The following is a 19,565-nucleotide window of genomic DNA, read 5'->3' on the forward strand; positions in this document are numbered from 1 at the left end:
AGTGGATCAGGAAGGGAATAGATAGGATAAATTCTTGCGAATTTGAGTTGAAGTTAACATTTCAAGGCCTCTGGTTAGAGGATGTTGCCTCAACTTTGGTCGTAAGCATGTGTGGATTCTGTTTAAGTATGAAAAGCTACCAAACTTCTGCTTCAAATGTGGTACTTTGACTCATAAAGGTAGAAAGTGAACCAAACAGAGCTCGAGCCCTCTATACTCAAGAACAATATGGTCAATAGTTTCGAGCTGTTCTATTGCCTTCTCAAGCATTTTGTTAAAAAAATATGATGGCTCATCGAATTCTAGTACAAAGTCCCTATTGGCAAGGGAAGTCCGGTGAGGAGAGTAACAGAGGCATTGATCAAGGGAATAAGACCTTAATGGAGGAAGATGAGGCGCAGTCTAAGGAAGATGGCAAAGATAATGAGATGTGTCATATCAATGTGTTAAAAATTGGAAGATTTGAGGCTAGTACAAGGGAAGACTTGCCTTATATGGATGATATCATGATATTGCTCAATTTCAAGTAAGTCAAATCCCTCTCTCTATTAATAGGCAAGATATGACTGATATGAGAATGAGGGAGGATATTGCTTCCATTTTGAATCTTGAAATCAGTAATTCTGATTCTGTCTCAAACCCGAGTAAAACTTTCTTTATTGTTAATGATGAATTGGGCCACTCAGGAATTCCACCAAAACAAATCCCATCCCCTTCTAAGCCTAGTAGAGTGCCCATGTGGAAAAGAATAGCTAGAGGAAGAGGTGTTATTTCAGTTGCTTTACCCAAGAGTCCTTGTGATGCCCCCAAATTCCGTTTGGGATCGGACGGACATTTGAAGCGTCGAGATATGCAACACAAGGTTACTTGCCCCCGTTCATGACATATAAGATGCAATGTTCCTAACATGCATCTAACATTATGCAATATTTGTAGTGGATAAATTTTTTCTTTAATAATACTATACACCAAACTGAAAATATCTCAAATGCTTAAAATATACTTCATATATAAAGACCCATTGAACAACTAAGATCACAACACTGGTCCAAAATGGTTATGATCCAAAAAGTACTGGAGATGCAACTCCATCGTACAAGTAGTAATTTACGTTAACTACTATATTGACATTGACGTCGCACCGTCGCTTAGTCAACTGTGTCTAGTTGGTCAGCTCCTGATTCTCCTTTAGGTCCTATAACAAGATTTACCATTCGAGAGGAATGGTAGTTGGGACTACCACAGTGAGATTTGATTACAAATCTACGCAAGTTAACAAAAAACTTCCACACAGGCTAATGATACATGGATGACAGTAAAAGCATAAATGCATAATCAAATTCATAAGTAATTAAAGCATAATTTGGCGTACAACATAGCATAATTGACATAACTTAAATTAAAATGTGAACTAAACTTGTCTTGACATGAACTTGATCTGAAACTTGACATGACATGAACTTGTTCTGAAACTTGACATAACATGAAAAATACATACTCCACAGTTGTTGTGGCCCCATGTATTCTACACATCACAATGCAGTTAAATACATACTCCACAGTTATTGTGGCTCCATGTATTCTACACATCACAATTGCTGTGTCTCACGTAGTGTATGCGTCACAATTGTTGTGACCCCATACTTTGTGTGCCACAGTTGTTGTGGACCCCACGAAACTGAATGTAATTCAAGATGAAACGTGACTGGAATACGAAAGGACTGAAGCCCTGACGTAACATAACGTGACTTGAACATAACTTGAAAGACATGACCAACTTGAGATAGGGTTATATCATGACATGACTTAAACATGTAACACATAATATTTCATAACATGATATCACATGTAACGGAAACATAATTAACATGACATACTTGCAATAGTGAACATGACATGATATACATGTAATAGATGGCATATTTAACATCATGTACTTGCAATATATGACAGAATATCTTATGTAACAGATGAAACTCATGACAGAATAAATTCTGTGTAACAAACAAATATGTGATAACTTGGTATGGTATGGCATATATGATAACACACATACATACACTGTAGTTCCTTTACTTAGCACACATATACAGTAGACTGCTAGTAAGTTAAAAGCTAACTTACCACGATCTTCGTATTTCTTATAAAACCTCAAGCGCGATCACGAGGACAAAAGCTTCGAAATGGGCTTGCAAAAGAACACCTAAAAGCTGTCTGAGAGAGAGTGTTTATTATTCTTTCAATGGAAAGTGTAAATGAAGATAATTTCGTGAGGGGTGGCTGGAGATACTTATAGACGAGATATGGAAGAGATGAGGCTGGAGTGAGAGTTGAGTGTAGGTCTCTCTTACCTGGAGTGAGAGTTAAGTGTAAGACTCTCTTACCCAATAATATCTACAAAAATCAACTCAAGATATTTTTACCCAATAATATCCACGAAATTAGCTTAAAATATTTTTATCCAATAATATCCACAAAATTAGTTTAAGATATTTTTATCCAATAATATCCACAAAAATTAGCTCAAGATATTTTTATCCAATAATATCTACAGTTTTGAACAGACGTTTCGTCCGAAAATATGAAAAAGAGTTATTATGCCATAAGACCTTAAATAACCTACCGAGTCTAATAGCACAAACCATAATACATTTAGACACTTCTAACTATCTCCAATAATAAAAAACACACTTCTGATACCATAATAAGTAATAACACTAATTATGTAGTTAGACTAAAACGTATATGATTAATGGATTCGTGAAAACTTATAGAGTTTTCATGAGGTTCCTAAAGTCAATAGAAATTTCACAATTGAATTTCTAGCGGGCTGTTACAGTCCTATAGATGTCACACCAGAAAAGAGTAAATGGAAAGCAGAGGTCCCTACCTTTGATGGCTTGTTGAAGAAACCAGTTTGCAAGAAGCAAAAGTCCTAGGTCACACCTATAAGGAGTCTAACTCAGGATGAATTGATTTAGTTGGAACTGTCAGGAGTTAGGAAACCATTGGACAGTTCGTGATCTTCACCGACTAGTGAGAACAAAGTCCCCACACTGGTTCTTCCTCATAGAGACTTAGGCCTCGTTTGGATACAAAAAGTATTTTTATTTCATCTCATCATTACAATTTTTCCTAATTCCCACAATATAATAAATAATTCAACTTTTTCAAATCTCAAAACAATAATAATATTTTAACAATATTTATCTAATTTTCATCTCATCTCAACTCAATATCCAAATGATGGAACATATCATAAATAAATGAGGCTTTGATAGTAGTTTTGTGGCTAATAGTGAAGGCTGGAAAAGGGAAAAGGGCAAAAAAAGGAAGGGGGGGGGGAGGGTTAGCATCACTATGGAATTCCATACTAGAGGTGGAACTAGACTCTTTCACTAATTGGAATATTTCAGTATGGATCTCTCATCCAACTATGATGGGAAAGCAGTTGTTTACAGGATTTTATGGAAACCTTGCTACTACAAAAAGGTTAGAGAGTTGGAACCTTTGTCAAGCTTTATAACCTTAGGTGAATATTCCATGGCTTGATTATGAACACTCAATATTATTGGAGAGTGAACGTAAAACAGGGTTAGAATTAAATGAATGACTATAAAAAGGTAAATCAAGGAACATTTGAACCTCTTCAAGACGTCTTTAAAGAAACATATGCGTTGAATAGTCCAAATTAATGACAAAACAATAGTAAATATTGTAGAAGCACCGCTTTCGTTTGCTTCTCCAATTTGCACAATTGCACTGCTTGCCTGTTTGTTTGCCATTTTAGTTTCCTTTTGCACCACTTGCCTATTTGTTTGCTCACTTATATATATATATATATATATATATATATATATAGAGAGAGAGAGAGAGAGAGAGAGAGAGAGAGAGAGAGAGAACGAGGATTGAGGGTTTTGAATCTAGATTTTCCATATGGAGAATCGAAATGTATGCCATCAGGTCATCAGGTTCTTATATATATATATATGTGCATAAATTGTGTTACAACCAAACCAATCACAAAATGATGGGCTCATTTCTGTGGCCCATAACATCTGGATTACATAGAACAATGGTTGGTATGCCCCCTTCAATTTTAATGGGCTTGCCGTACTTCACGTTGGCAGTCCAGTTTTGTTTCGAGCCTAATAATTCCTTCTTATTCTTGCAGTGTTTGAACTCAATGTTATCGATAACATTATAACGTGCATCATTTGAGTAGTTACTGAGGTCCGTCCATCCATGAAAGTAATTGTGGGAAGCAATCGATCTCGCCCATAGAGTCTTCCCCAAACGAGTCCCACCTTCCAATATCAATGACATTTGTCTCAATGGTCTGCGCAAGCAGCATACGTTTTACATCATCCAATCATTGACTGCATCAGGTAGATTTGGAAAGTCATAGAATGGGGAAATGTATACCTCTGGTTTAGGAGGCCATAAATGATTTTCTGTACATTGCAATGCTGCCAGTTGTAGGAAGAATGCCCGTGGCTGTAATTCCTTGCATTTGCGAAGAAATTCGCTAGTAGAGTTTGATGAACTTAGAATCTATTTCCAAACGTCGTCGTTGTGTCAGGTTGAGGCTTAGAAAGGAAAAGTTGGATTAATTCGAGGAAATCCACAACCTCCAATACTCACTGATTGCAACTGTTTTGATACTTTTCTCATTAACTTGAAAGACTTAAATACAATTGGAAATAACAACTGTCCCAATTACACGGACTCAACCCATAAAAATAGCATAACCACGACGCTGATATTCAGCTAATAACCCAACCTGAAGACCTATTCTTAAGCCAAAATACTTGGCTGTGAATCAACGGATTAAGAACAAGTCTTAACCTGATGCCCACGTACAATTATTGGACCCAAATAATTAAACTAACAACTCAACTGGACTCTGACTCTAATAGATTAATTAATAAGCAACCAACAAATTAAATAATAAACAACCAACAACTGGGCCCCATGTGCACATTACACGTTGGTTGAATGCTGATTACGCCCGAGTGTCGACTCGTATACTCCATCTTTGATCACGTCACCTTCTGTGTTGATGTAGTCTAATAATGCTTGTGGATGCTTTGAAGACTATATTTAGTGATATGTGGCTGCATCTTGGTGGTATTCGCGTGCAATATGGATGTATGATGGCACGGTATGCAGGGACTTGAAGTACTGTAGAACATCGTATTTCCGTAATGGGCAATTAGGGGAAGAAGTTCTTACCTTGAACACGAAACGACGTAGTATTTGGAAGACGAGGCATTGCTCTCTATACTGACTCCAACCCTCTCCTCAAAAAACTTATGCATCGCTTGACCTTTTGTTTTTAAGCATCTAAAAGTTTTAGGTGCTGCTGGTGTGTTGCCCAGACCGCTGGGCCTGCCCAAGATTGCATATTTTTAAATTTTCCTTTCCTTTTTCACATTTTTAAAACATCTTTAAATATTTTTTTTTTTAAAAAAAGATACAAATACATTAAAAGTTATTTCTTTAACCATTAAATTATTTAAAAAAAATTAAATACATGAGTAGTCAAAACGAGAGAACAAACTCATGGGGTATACTATTATTTTTCAAAGTTTAAAACTGACTAATGCAGTAAGAAAGCCAAGCCAGCAAGTCTAAACTTGGCTTTTATATAATTAAATATATATTCTAATTAATTTTGGAATAATAGAAGGATTTAATCGATTTTTTAATTATATATAAGAAAAATTATATTTACAGTCATAGAGTGTGCAAGTGTCGCGCACTCTTTTTAAAAAATAAGTAAATATAAATTAATTTTTTAATGGTGGACATTACTCTTTTTCAAAATGAGTGTAACTTATACAATTTATGACTATATCTAGTATTACTCTTTTCTTAAGACTTTATACACACATGAAGTACCAGATTAAAAGAAAAAAAGAAAAAGAAACATACAGATTTCTTGATTTTGTGTGGTGGAGATTTAAAATAAAAAGATAGGAAATGAAACAGAAATATTTAATAAACACACACATAAATATATATAAATATATATATTTCCATATATATATATATATATATATATGTTTCTATAACAGATGCATCAATTAACAAAGCCTTTAAAACTTGTTCTTAGACTCAAGAAGCCACAATATTTGAACCTTTTACATATCAAGATTCAAGACACATGCTGCAACATTCCATACTTAAATGGTCATTAAATAGCTTCCAGTGCTAGATTGCCCACCATTTTAGCTAGGGGCACAGGGCACTTTGTAACAAGGTCAACCCTGGACGGAATTGAGGCATGCCCGAACAAGGATAAGCTTAGCAGAACAAGCTCTTGGAAAGACAACCTTGAGGAAAGGAACCCTTGCCATTGATAGGAATCCAAATCAAAGAAAGCATCAAAGAACCTTCTAGTCCCTTTCAGATCAAGCTTCAAAAGAGTCTCCATTCCGAAAGAGTAAAATTCCCTTGTATATCTCCTCTCAAGTGGCCACAGGCCATTCCACACTCTATGATAAAGTGGTTGCCCTCTAATCATCCGGGTTGATCCAAGGCACTCAGCAATAGCATTGGCTAAGCCAGGGGCTAGAGCCATTGTCCGAGCCACCATGTACCCAGTTGAAGGGTGCACGACCCCGGAAGTCCCACCAATGGCCATCACATTCTGAGGGATTTGGGGAAGAGGGCCTCCCATTGGGATCAAACACTTCTCATCCTCCAGTACTTTTCTCACTCTAATTCCTAAATGCCTTAATCTTGCCACCATCCTTCTCTTCACCTCCATATATGATAACGCCGGCCGAGAAACCAAAGAAGTCTCCTCTAAGAATATCAAGTTTGAATCGAATGGCATTGCATAGAGAAAAGTAGGAAACCTTGAATTGCTAACTCGCAAATCAGGCTCATTTCCTAGATGGGAATCTCTCCAATCCATGAGAACCATCTTATCCAAATCAAAAGGGTGGTCATCCACTTCAACTAAAATGCCATGGGCAATTTGATACCCATGATTCCTTCTCTTATCATATTCTACGAAAGGGCTTGCAAAGCCACTTGCATCAACCACTAAGCTTGCCTTCAATTCATTCCCATCATCACACAAAATGGAAGACTCAAACTCCTGGTGCTCAATTTTCCAGACCTTGGCCTTGTGAAACTTAATGATTCCATTGGAGAGACATCCTTCCATTAGTTTCGTTTTCAGTTTTTTCCTACTAACTCGACCATAGCGACGGTCCAAATATTTGGTCTTGTTTTCATTGATGTACACGCAACTCATAGGCCATAGTTTGTCAAAGCAATCCTCAAGCCCCAAGCTCTCGAACTCGTCCACCCAAACCCCATAGTTATTAGGCCACATAGAAAGTGGCGAAGGGTCAACACAACATACCTTAATTCCATAGCATGACAGTTGCTCCGCAAGACGAAGACCAGCCGGGCCGGTGCCAATGATGATCACGTCAAAGCGAGACCGATCAGATGCTGGTTCGAACCATGGGAGATCAAAGTTCAAGTACTCGGGTTGTAACTCCGGCTTCAAGTCAAGAAAGTTCCCAAACTTGCTGCTTCGGATCACATGACGACACTTTCTTGAAGACGTTTTATAAGCTCTTGGAGAAGAAACTAAAAGGGTAGGCGGCAGCAAGAACTTGCTGCTGCTGATTAATGCAGGTGGTGGTGAAAACACCCTGATAAAGGTCTCCATGGTAAGAAGAAAAGGAGGATGTGAAGGAGTAAGGAGAGAGATGAAGGAATACAGAGTGCGAATTTGTTTAATATTTTATGAAAGAAACCAAATGGCGATATGGACAAAAAGGAATCCTTCAGCAATACCAAAAAATCGATACTCTTTGTGGAGCAAGCATTAAATAGTGGGAAATACTTGTAATGTGAAGAGGGTCCAACAAACTGTAAATTATATCGCTCCATGTGGATGTTCATCACTGTCCTACCTACACAGTTGTCCACAGACGAAAGCAACCACTAATAACATGGCCGGTTTGATTAATTGTTTGTGGGTTCAAGTTTCTTTCCCATTGAGTATGTTCCCACCATCAGAAGCCCCTCCCCACCCCACTTTGTGTAGTTGGGTGGGGCACTTTTAAATCTTTGTCCCACTTTAGGCATGCATGACCCCACAGCTTGTGCCTTTTATACTAGATTAGAAGCCGTCCCACTTAGTATTGTTGGAGTGGCACTTCGTTCATTTACACAGTCACGTCATTTAGGTTCCGCTGAGCTCCACCACCATGTTTGCTTGAAAGGAGCTAAATCTGCAAGCTTTTTATCCATGGACTTGCCTCGTTCACAATAGGGTTAAATTTCCAATCCACTGTTAACTAAATAGAAAAGTTCAGAATATGTTTGAGTTGGTCTTTTTTCCTTCTTTTAATTGTTGTTGTCTCGACTGATCTTCGGACACATCCAATCTCTCCATCTCAGGTACATGAATTTCAAACTCTAGGACCTGGAGCAAGATCCTCTTGATTTCAAGTGATCAATTTCATTGAAAAAAAAGAAAAAAAAAGTGGTATTCTAGTGACCAAAATAGTCCATATTTTACATGATCAAACTTGAAATAGAGAAGATCCTATTCCGTTCGACCTGCACAATACAAGGTAATTATTGAGACCCGGTATGTGACTTGAACTGGCCTGCACATTGGAGTATTTGATACTTTGGAGTATTTGTATCAAATACTCCTATGCCCATGTTTTGAAAGATTGCAGGCAACACCAGGGGAAGTGGGAACATAAACCGAGTTCGTTCCCATTTTCTATTTGACAAAATTAATACCAAAGAATTAATTTACAAAATCTGCTTTTTGTGTTAACTTTCCTACCAAAAACAAAATATTAAAACAAGCCAAATATTATGCCACTTTAAACTTCGGCACAATCACAAGATCTAACACATCTGAAATCTTAGAAAACATGCAGCATCTTACCTTAAAGTTATACATCCTGTAGAATATAAAGGACAAGAATAGAGAAAGAAATTCTTGCAATTGCAAGGACACAAGTCCATCTAGTCTCATGCAAGAGATATAATAAGACGATGTGAGTTCACTGGGACCGTTCAAGTCTACATGAACTATAACTTCTCACAACATTTCCCAAATTTTCTGAATCTTGTTAGCAGCAGTTCATGATTTTCCCTCAAATTCACCTCCATTAGTGGAGAAAGAAAATCAAGAATAGAATACAAGTAGAAAAAGGAGGAGATCATTTTGCCTTGACTATGCTCTCTCAAGATTCTAAACTGCTGAAGAGGAGGAAAAAAACATAGAACGAGGGGAAGGGGGAAAGACTTACCAATATTGTGTTATCTCCATGAAACCTGTTTGACAAGTCGGGCTTCACTGTATAAGCATCTCCATGCCAAACAGAACAAAAGAGTCAAAAGCACAATCACATGCAAAGATAGGAGGGGCGAGGAAGAAAAGACTCATAACCTATTGATTTGACAACTTGACTCTGTCATGTAAGCATTTGCATGCTAAAGATCACCAACTAAAAGAAACTCCCACAAGAATAAAATCGTCTTTCAGCAATTTGATTTTTGTTAATTTTCTTCTGATCAAGAAAATGCCTCCAGATAATTTAGCTTGAATCAGTATCCTTGATATTTCATATTAACTAATTAAAAAGATTTTACCTATAAAAAAAAAAAGTATACTTGCGCGCACCTCGACTAATCCCACGGGGCCTTGAAGTTAACGGTCATGTAAACCTCCAGTGGCCTTGAGGGGACTCAAATTGGTGAAATTGGAGAGCAAACCCAAGGCCTAACCAACTGAGCATAGGACTCAAACTGCGCACACCTCAACTACCCAATGCATAGGATTCCTAAACTTCATGCACAAGTTTCTTGAACCCCCAGTCCAATTTAAATTCGAAGACCTTGAAAAAAGAAGTACGTTAACATTTATTGAGGGTGGGAATGGATGGATGCATTGTTTTGACACTCTTTATAGAAATGCTTGGTCTACACAGAGATCGTACACAAATGAGCTTACAAACTGACAGAGTTTGATGTAAGACATCAAATTGTAAAACTTTTTTAATTGTAAAGTAGATCTAACATTTCACATCAAGCCACGTTAACTTGTAAGTTCACTTTTGTAGTATCCTTTTGTAGACCTAGAACTTCTACACAAGCTTTTTTCGAAAACAAGAAGCATCAGTCTATGCCAGTTGATATTAAATTCAGTGGCCAGGAAGTAAGTGCAAGACTACAACAAGATCCAGCACCATCTAGTAAAACTAAAAGTTTCAATAATGGAATTATAGTATAAACTATTAGAGAAGTAGTGTCTATCTGCACTGCCTGCCGTCCATGCAGTGACTCAAAACTTGGTAACATCTAATAACAAACATTGATGAGCTCTCTTCTTTTGCAGTTACAGTCTAAACCCTTTTATATTATAGTGGAAACTTAGGATTTTGAAGATTGCATCTTTCTTCTTATCCACACCATCCCCATTCCATTACAACTTCTAGTAGACCCACCTAATTCATGCAAAGTAAAAGACCCTGGAGTATTTGCTGACAATATAAGAATGATGAGCTCTTGTCGCTTAAGATATTTGTATGCACTGGAACTAGAACAGAAACACTGCAAGTGCATATATCAAAATTTTAAAACACAGATGAAATGGTCCAATGCTACCTTTATAAAGGTATACCAGCTATTCTTATAAGTGGAAAAATAATTGAAAATCAAAATCTTTACAATCTATAACCCTTTTCACAGTGGCCATCTAATATGAAGTTCAAGAAAATAGCACTCTGAGAAGCAAACAGCCCACTACTGAATATTTTGGAATTCTAAGCTAGAAGCAGATAGCAATTTGGTTCAGCAAGTCAATGCCCAAATTTTTTGGTGAACTGTTATTCTCAATATATTGCTCCAGACATAATTTCCAGATCATCACACAAGTATGCCGAAGCTCAGACAAGGAAAAAGTACAGAGGCTTTGTTATTCTGTGATATTTGATTGGTTATTGAATTACAAAGCTAGCCAATCCCAGGATTAGAAAGTTTTGTGTTCTCAGAAATGCATTTCAGAACACAGATAGCTTTTAAGTCAATAAATGACAGTACTAGGACAGTTGTTTTCTTTTTCCTAGTTTCAGTTATATTGTTTACTTGAAATATTTTGATAGCTTATACTTTCACTTAATAAATGCAGTCCAAAAGGGATGTAGATTAGAATTTCGACATCCAATTTCAGAACAGATTTTCCCCCATCAAATGATTATGACAAGTTTCAAATATGATGCTATCCGATAACTTATGCAATCATAAATCCAACTATGAACAAAAAGTTCAGATGACGTGCAAGAAAATCATGGACAGAAGGCACAAGAATGTTCAGCATAATTCCTTGAGCTGTTCATTAACTATTTTGTTTATTCTCTATGTGTGCGTGTCCGTGTGCCTATGGGTGTGGGTTGGATTCAAGTTGTGTTTGGTTTAACTCTTCACATTCTTAAAATAATTTTGATAAGCTAATACTTTGTCAAATCTACAATTAGATTATATGTCCTTCATACAGTTATCATACATGCTTAATTTGACAAGTCATTTGCTATCCAAACCAAAACTAATTTGTTTAGTAAATTTTTAAATATGGACAAAGAAACACATACTTCATACATTTGTTTTTGAATAAGTCATACTTTGTACATTCTTAGATAATCTTGATATTTGGCAAGCATAATCAGCATGCTAAATCATATGATCCGATGGTCAGTTCGACAAGATAGATCATAGGGGAGGTTTCCAAGTGGCATAACATTGTAAAAGAGATATGAAGTATAACTTGAACCTAACTCATTTTTTATAAGCATAACTAGAACCTAGGTCTTTACAAAGATATGCATATACTTAAATACACAAACAATGCTCTAAATTTATCATACATTTAGAAGTGGGAAGAAAAGAAAGGGAGGGGGGTGGGACCTAAAAGCCCATGCAGAATCTGACTTTATGCCACCATATTCTCTTATAATATAATTCATAAGAATTATCTCACCACGTGTATATCTCAACATTTTTTAATTCGTTTTAAGACAATATGCAAAGGATAGAAGTGGGAAAGTAACAGCAAAGCAGCTTTGACAAAAGGTATAAGACCAGAATGGCTTGGTCTTGAGACTATAGTATAATATAGCCATTTCACAAATGAAAAGAACTAATAGAATGAGAAATCAAAACTGACCATGCAATTAAACAAAATAAGTTAATTGACAGGATAGTTATGTTAAAGAGTAGACCAAGATTAGTTGATTGACAGGAATATGTGTGTGAAAGAACAGATCAACATTTTGTACTAAATAATGAATTAACCATCAACTCATACATTTTGTTAAAAAATTACAAATACGAAGCATAACAATTCAACAGCACTTATCAGGCTTCCAAAGATAAATGCTGGTTATTTACATCATGCCCAACAACAGCAGGAGAAGCTACAGGATAATTCTGGAAGCCTATACAGACCAAGATACTATATTTCGAAATACCCTTTACGAAGGAGGACCGTGAAGCCTTCCAACCCTCTATAAAAAGAAACGAATAGACATCGTTTAAACAGCCATCAGTCGCATACCTCAGCTGAACTTTGAAACCAGCAAGAATGGAAATCAAGATCTGCAGGAAGGTAGGGTGATGCCTCCACAGCAAGCAGCAATTATAAAGTACAACAACAGAACAATCAAGAATGTCAACAGTGCCCTGTCATGAACAAGAGAAAAGTTTATATGATGAAAACTACAATTCCCAAAGGCTATAAGCAGCAAAAACTATTAATGTGTACAAGTACTTTCAACAATTCCATTGTATGGTCCGAATCTGGTTTGATGCATTCAATTAGTAAAATAGAATCAAACTCTTCATTCTATAAAAGAAATTCTTCTTTGATGAATAAACTTGCAGCAGGTAAAAGCTGACAACTCATTATTAAATAGAAACGGAAAACCTCTTGCACACAAAACAGTTATTAGTGTTTCTTACACAATACATAACATTTGTGGCATGTCTAAGGCACGATTAGAAAAATCACCATGTACTTATTTAGCTCTTGATGCACAGTCCATAGTCCTACACAAATACGACACCTACACTCGGGGATCTAAACTAGCTTCTGACTAGAAAAAGTGATCTTTATGACTGGAAGCACTAAATCACCAACAAAAATAGAAATGATGGATCATTATGGGCATGGTCCTTAATTGTTAATTCTCTAAAATGTATTACGATGCAGAACAAAGGATAAACAAACCAGAAGATGCAAGTGAAAAGACAAAAACACAGAGAGAAAAGAAGAAGAAGAAAGCTATGGAGTGCAGAAAACAAACCAGAGAGAGGGGACAAGTCCATGGTCCAGAGAAAAAAGAGAGAATATCGCTTTCTCAGAATTTTATTCCATCAAAATCTATCTCCTTGGAGTACAGAAGACGTTTAGATAGACTAAAGGATATCCCAAAATAATCAGGACTTTTAAATTCTTTAAAAATAAAAATTTGACTCTTATACTGAATCCTAATCCTAACGGATTCCGATGTCTTCAATCACAAAATCAAGGCTGAGTAAAATAAAAGATAGAGCATAATAGAACATGATTAAAACCTAACAAAATCTATTGTCATTTGTTTAGCCAGCTAATCTCCAAGTCTCAACTTCCTTATTCAACAAGTCTAAGCTCATAGACATGTCACTGAATACCTTAGGAGAGGTACAATGAATCATTGTTTTAGAGTATTTACACATAAGTACAGAGAGTTCTGATGTGAAAAAACAGCAACCAACTCCTAGGACAAAACAATTTTAAGAAATATAAAACAAAAAAATGGAAAATACGATTGTCACAAGGCAGATATAAGCCTAATCTCTTAAAAAGCTCCCAAGATTTGCTTCAAAAGTCCAAGATGAAAAGGCATAAGGCCACAGCAATAATGATTCTACTCTCCACATACACCAGAAAGAATAGATGCGGAGAAACAGGGAATCATTGTTTGTAATTTCACAAAACCTCATCGAGTTAGATGGGTTATACCCAAGAGGGTGGTTGATCTTCTTGCAAGCTAGAGAGCTCTTTATGGAAATCCTCAAATCGCAGCATTCTGGACAATGAGGCCTATTTGCATTTCGTGTTGCATATGATCAGAAAGGAATGACCTGAACTTCAAAGATCAGGTAGACTCATTGGATGATCTTACAAGTTTCTTTTTCAACACCCTTTCTATTTGGACCATTGCTTTGGACTCCAATAGTCTTAGTTTACATGACTTCCTTGTATCTATCTCTCACTCCTTACTAGGTGTTTTCTTCTATATGCCTTGTATACTTGGGCTATGCTATTTCTAGTATTGATATAATTATATTTTATCAAAAAAAAAAATCATAATGCCCCTAAAGCGCCCCCCCCCCCCCCAACCCCCCCCCAAAAAAAAACAACAAATAAAAAACCACCCGACAAAAGAAAGACAGGAAAAACATTTTTATTTTGTGCACTATTATAAATATATAATTAGGCCTGGTTTGTTTTCACAAACCATCTCATCTTATCTCATCTAATCACTATAACTTTTCCAAACTTCCAAACAAAATACAAAAAACAATTCAACTTTCTCAAATCTCAAAACGAAAATAATATTAAAATAATTATATTCTAACAATATTTTATTCAACTTTAAACTTTCATCTCATCTCATCTCATCTATGTAACCAAATGAGATCTTAATCTTTACTAACAACAGGCAGAATGAACATGAATGCATTCATAAATCCAAACTGATAAGAGGGTATAAGAAACTCACAATAGCTTGGCATTTTTCATCCAAAGAGCTCGACGAAGGCGCTTGGATTGTTTCTTGAAGTGAAATGCACCATCTTGCATGGTCGCAGTTTTATCAACAAGAAGTTCAATCCGATCACCTCGCTCCAATATCTTCTCTATGTTCTCCACCATGATAGTACGTATCTGGACACCAGATTTTTGGAGCTTGTGAGACAAAAACAAATGCCACAGGAAAATGATAGATACTACAGATACAAAAGTAAGAACTGAGGGTACAATATCATAATTTTGGTAGTTTTGGGTGCAAATCAAAAAAGTTCTATATGGTGAAAATTGAAATTTTAGTAGTTTGGGGGTGTAAAGTGAAAAATAGGTGGTAATTTGTGGGTAAAAAGTGTAAGCTCTCTTCTTTATATAACTTGCAAACACAATTTGACCAAATGCTCTACAGTTGACAATGTTTTATTGTAAGTCGCAAGCAGGCACTAGTTGAAATAGCTAACTTTAAATGATTAATATTGGACCCTGAATTACATGTAGATAACCTGGGGAAGCACTGTAATTGAAAATCATATAAAGGCAGCCGTATACACATCATTAAAGGAATACATAAATAAGAAGAAGAAACAGAAAGCAATTTGCAAAACAACTGAAGATACTTACCTCACCAACTTCACCTCTTACACGGTTTAGGGTATCTGCAGTAGGATTACTAGAAAAAAACTCCATTTGCTGATGCAAGACTCTGGAAAACTCATCGTTCATTGCATAAGCTGGTGCATAGTTGGCCACTCTGCCATAGTTTTTCATGAACCTCATTTGAATATCCTCCAAGTAAGAAAAAGGGATCCTCCCTGGACCAAGGCACAAATAAGTCACAAAATGATGGTTAAAAGACAAACATGGAAAGAGGGAACATGGGTATGCAGCTTTTTTTTTGTTGGGGGATAAAAACCATTAAAAAAAAATTGATAGATTGACATCTTTCTCATGTGAAAATCTAAATGATAATGAGATTTAAAAGTTGGAACTTGCAGGATTACTTATCACACAAAAGAGAAGTATAAATGTACTCATAATGAGATGACTATGATAAATAAGTAGATGATATGATAAATACTTAAAGAGGCAGGAAGCAAATATACCACAAAAGATATCAAATGGAGAGATAATCTAGGAGAAAATCCATAAAAATAAAATGAATTGTTTAAATCTGGATTGAAAACAACTTGTAGATCATAACACGAAGAGATATTCTCTGACCAATATCGAAAATTTTCCAAGATATTTGAAAGAGGAGAGTTCCTACAGATCTAGATGATGGGGTGGAGAAAGGGCGGCTATGGTAAAGACATTAAGGGAGAATGAACCAGTTTGGCTTGTCACATAAGCTTGATAAAAGGCAAGTGGTAGGTGTTAGGTGTTAGTATTATTTAATGAGCATATTCAAATCCCTCAAAATTATAAACCAAAAAATGAAAATTCAACAGGCTAGTCCTGTAGCATCCTTGGTTTGGAGATAGGACCCTCAAGATTTTATTCCCTGTACTGATAAGGAAGCTTTGGTGGCAGACTTGATGAATAGCTCTAGTAGGAGCCATCACTGATTTTTTCAGCTTGCTGTATGATGCAAACATTGGTAACGTTGAGGCGAATAGGATGATCGGGATTCATGTGGGGAGTAGGAGATTCACAGTTCAGTCCTTGTACAAGGCTTTGATAGTTCAAAGTTTGAACTTCAAACCACAACACTTTTCCTGGGAAGTGCATTTGGAGATATAAGGTGCCTCTCAAGGTAGCTCTCTTTGAGGAAATGTGGGCTTATTGTTAGTGATTGGTGTCATATCTATAAAAAAAGTGATGAAATCGTGGATCACTTATTATTGCATTGTGTAGTGGCCAACACATTATGGGGGGCATTTTCAACAGCACATTATAGGGGCTAGCTCAAGTGTTAAAGGCCTTGGTCTGAGTGGTATGCTCCCTTCAGGCCTAAGATTTGAATCCTCTTGGATGCAAACAATATTGAGGAACTTTCCCTTGAATTACTTGAGGTGTACTTGCAGAAAACTCCTTACTGAGGGCCTATGCACCCCCGGAATTAGTTGAGACTTTGTTCTTGGACACCTGGTGCCAATAACTTAAGAGATTCTTCTTCAACGCGTTGTTTTTATGGGCTTCTATAATTGTATCTAGGTGTTATTTTTCTATACCTCTTGTGTCCTTGGGCTATGCCTACTTACTTCTATCAACAAAATTTTATTTTACCTATAAAAAAAAAGTATGTTATCATTCCCCTAAGACTGAAATTGATCTAACAACTAATACTCTGCATTGTTTCCCCCCGTTTCCTTCGAAATCAACAGGAGCTTAGTAGAAATTCTGCTCAATCTAGATATAAGCAATAGTTCCTAACGCATAATGAATCAAACCGGAGCCTAGTTTTAATTGGTCTGACTCCCGAGCAAATGCAACTAAGTTTAGTTTAATTTTTTTTTAATAAGGGAAGTAAAGTTAATTATTGAAGCTTAGATTAGATTCTTGCATGATCAAAATATTTTTTGGAACACAATTGGATAAATCAAATATCATTATCATTTCAAGCATAAAAATCGATAAACCCAAAGCCCCCTCCGCATCCTAAAATCCATCAGCCAAAACCACAATCGAAAATCAAGAATTGTTTCGATATTTGAAAGATTAAAAGAAAAAGAGGAGGTGAAGTAGAAACGCACTGCCGAAGGTGTTGTTGGCCATACAGAGGAAGGTGAGGCCATCGGATCGAAGTATGTGGAAGATGTAGGTGTCCTGGGAGAAGCAGAGCCTGGAATCGACTTCCGACGGAAGCTTCTCGAGGATCCGCCTCGCCACCGCACCCGTGTTACCCGTAACAGCGCTGAACTCCGACAGCACCACCGTTCCCCGAGCGACCACCGCGTAGAGTATAGCCATCCCTCTCTATCTCAGCGGCTCCTCGAGATTCAGAGGGCGATCCGAATCCCTCTCTATAATTTTGGTCTCAAAAAACCAAAAAGAATTCGACCTGTGGATAGCTAATGATCAATAAATGGGCAATTTTGTGTTTTCGAATTAATTATTTTTAATTTTCAGTTGAAACTTGAAGGTGAGGAGCAGGGAAGCTCTGATGTTACCGGAGAGTCCATTGTGTGCTTAGTTTAGGAACGTGGATTTTGATTGGCTGTCGGAGAGAACATTGGACGCGTGCTAATGTGATCTTGCTTTCGAGGTTTTTGTCTTGTCTTGTCTTGTTTTGTTTTTTACAAACTTAAAAAAAACCAACCGGGTTGAATACACTGTCATTATTGTTTGAAAATATAAAAATTTCGTGTATTTATTTTATGTATTTCTAACTCATTTTATTAACATGATTAGTTATGTTTAGGAATGAGAACAGTTCGATTCGATTTGGGGGTGATGGATTGAAATTTTTGGTCTATTTTTTTCTTTGAATTAGATCAAACTAAACATCCCTAGGGTCCGGTCCAGTCGGGTCCAACATTTTTTTTGTTAAAATTGATTAATAAAAAAATTATTTAAAAGACTAAATTAAAATTAAGTAATTTATTAAATGAAAATTATATAATAAATTGTACAATTTTTAATATATATTAGTATTATATATTATAGTTATATATTAAAGAATATAATAATACATTGATCTAAATATAAATAGTTATAGACTTGTACCAATACTATAACTAATAACTATAGTTACTATACTAGTAGTATTACTAATATATTATAGGTTAGTGATAAATTGGTGATATTATAGTAATTTAATACTAACATATTAGGTTAACTATATCAATACTATTATAAATTTATGCATATACTATAATTTATGCTATAACTCTTATAATATGTTAATATATTAATATATACTAGTACTATATATTATAATTTTTTTATTGTATATATTATAATAGTACTATATATTATAGTTATACATTAAAGAATATAATACTTATGTAATATTGTGATATATCAATAATTAACTATATACAATTATTTATATAAATAATATTTATAAGTAATAAAATATATATATTTTTTTATTTTCATTCGGTCCGATCCAGGATGAAAAACTCCTGAACCGGGATCGGACCGAATGAATTTGATCTTATAAAAATTAGACTGGACTGAACTTCAGTCCAATCGGTTTCTCTAGTTGAAATCGATCGAATCCAGCCCTAGTTATGTCACTTTTTTTAATATAAAATAATTATTTTGACTAATCACATCAGTAAAATATATAAATGTTAAATGGAGGGACGCCCACGTGGAGTAGACCCCTCCTTGACTCTATATAACGCATGGCTTTAAGCCATGCGTTACTGCCATTTATTGGCAGTTTAAACGCTGGCCTTTAAGGCTAGCCATGTAGGGGGTTATATATAGCCCCTCTCTTTTGGTTCTTGGTAATCATCTGAATTAGTGAAAATCTCTCTCTTTTGTTCTCTCTTAAAATAGTATTTAAGCTGTGAATTTGTTAAAGTGTTACTCTAGTTTTAAACCACGTAGTACGCTTTACCACTAAGTGGAAACTCTTGAGATTTGTCGATCTAGAGAAACTTGTGAAGCAACTTTATAAACTGAGCTTGAGGTACTTTCCGTTGTGCTTTCTAACATTGGTATCAGAGCTTTAATAATTGTTTCCAGTTTCTTTTTTGCATATTCATGTAAACTGTGATTGTGTTTTTTTTTCATGTGATTCGTGCACATGTGGTGCTGTAATGTTTTTTTAAAT

General features: G+C 35.8%; 2 protein-coding genes and 1 long non-coding RNA gene across 3 annotated transcripts; all 3 read right to left on the minus strand.

Moving 5' to 3' along the window:
• Nucleotides 1-3,937: 3,937 nt before the first annotated feature.
• LOC122292738 lies at nt 3,938-5,427 on the minus strand. The gene is made up of 2 exons (XR_006237000.1): nt 4,426-5,427; nt 3,938-4,339 (listed from the first exon to the last, which is right to left on the minus strand). It is a non-coding gene; the product is annotated as an uncharacterized LOC122292738 (long non-coding RNA).
• A 639-nt stretch (nt 5,428-6,066) lies between these two features.
• Nucleotides 6,067-8,570, minus strand: LOC122291919 (capsanthin/capsorubin synthase, chromoplastic-like). The gene has a single exon (XM_043099967.1). The coding sequence runs from the start codon at nt 7,694-7,696 to the stop codon at nt 6,200-6,202; it is 1,497 nt and encodes a 498-aa protein (XP_042955901.1). The 5' UTR covers nt 7,697-8,570; the 3' UTR covers nt 6,067-6,199.
• Nucleotides 8,571-12,321: 3,751 nt separating this feature from the next.
• On the minus strand, nt 12,322-18,084 carry LOC122291920 (vesicle-associated membrane protein 714). The gene is made up of 5 exons (XM_043099968.1): nt 17,950-18,084; nt 17,533-17,840; nt 15,461-15,651; nt 14,817-14,980; nt 12,322-12,732 (listed from the first exon to the last, which is right to left on the minus strand). Exons 2-5 carry the CDS (start codon nt 17,747-17,749, stop codon nt 12,642-12,644), a joined length of 663 nt encoding a protein of 220 aa, XP_042955902.1. The 5' UTR covers nt 17,750-17,840; nt 17,950-18,084; the 3' UTR covers nt 12,322-12,641.
• Between the last annotated feature and the right edge of the window lie 1,481 nt (nt 18,085-19,565).

Source organism: Carya illinoinensis, chromosome 13 (genome assembly GCF_018687715.1).
Source record: "Carya illinoinensis cultivar Pawnee chromosome 13, C.illinoinensisPawnee_v1, whole genome shotgun sequence".
Lineage (NCBI taxonomy): Eukaryota > Viridiplantae > Streptophyta > Magnoliopsida > Fagales > Juglandaceae > Carya > Carya illinoinensis.

Coding starts and splice junctions, on each gene's coding strand:
- LOC122291919 (XM_043099967.1), bottom strand. CDS start 7,696: ATGGAGACCTTTATCAGGGTGTTTTCACCACCACCTGCATTAATCAGC.
- LOC122291920 (XM_043099968.1), bottom strand. CDS start 17,749: ATGGCTATACTCTACGCGGTGGTCGCTCGGGGAACGGTGGTGCTGTCG. Junction 14,981..15,460: donor TAAGAGGTGAAGTTGGTGAG/GTAAGTATCTTC, acceptor TCTGGTGTCCAG/ATACGTACTATCATGGTGGA. Junction 12,733..14,816: donor ATGAAAAATGCCAAGCTATT/GTGAGTTTCTTA, acceptor TGTTCATGACAG/GGCACTGTTGACATTCTTGA.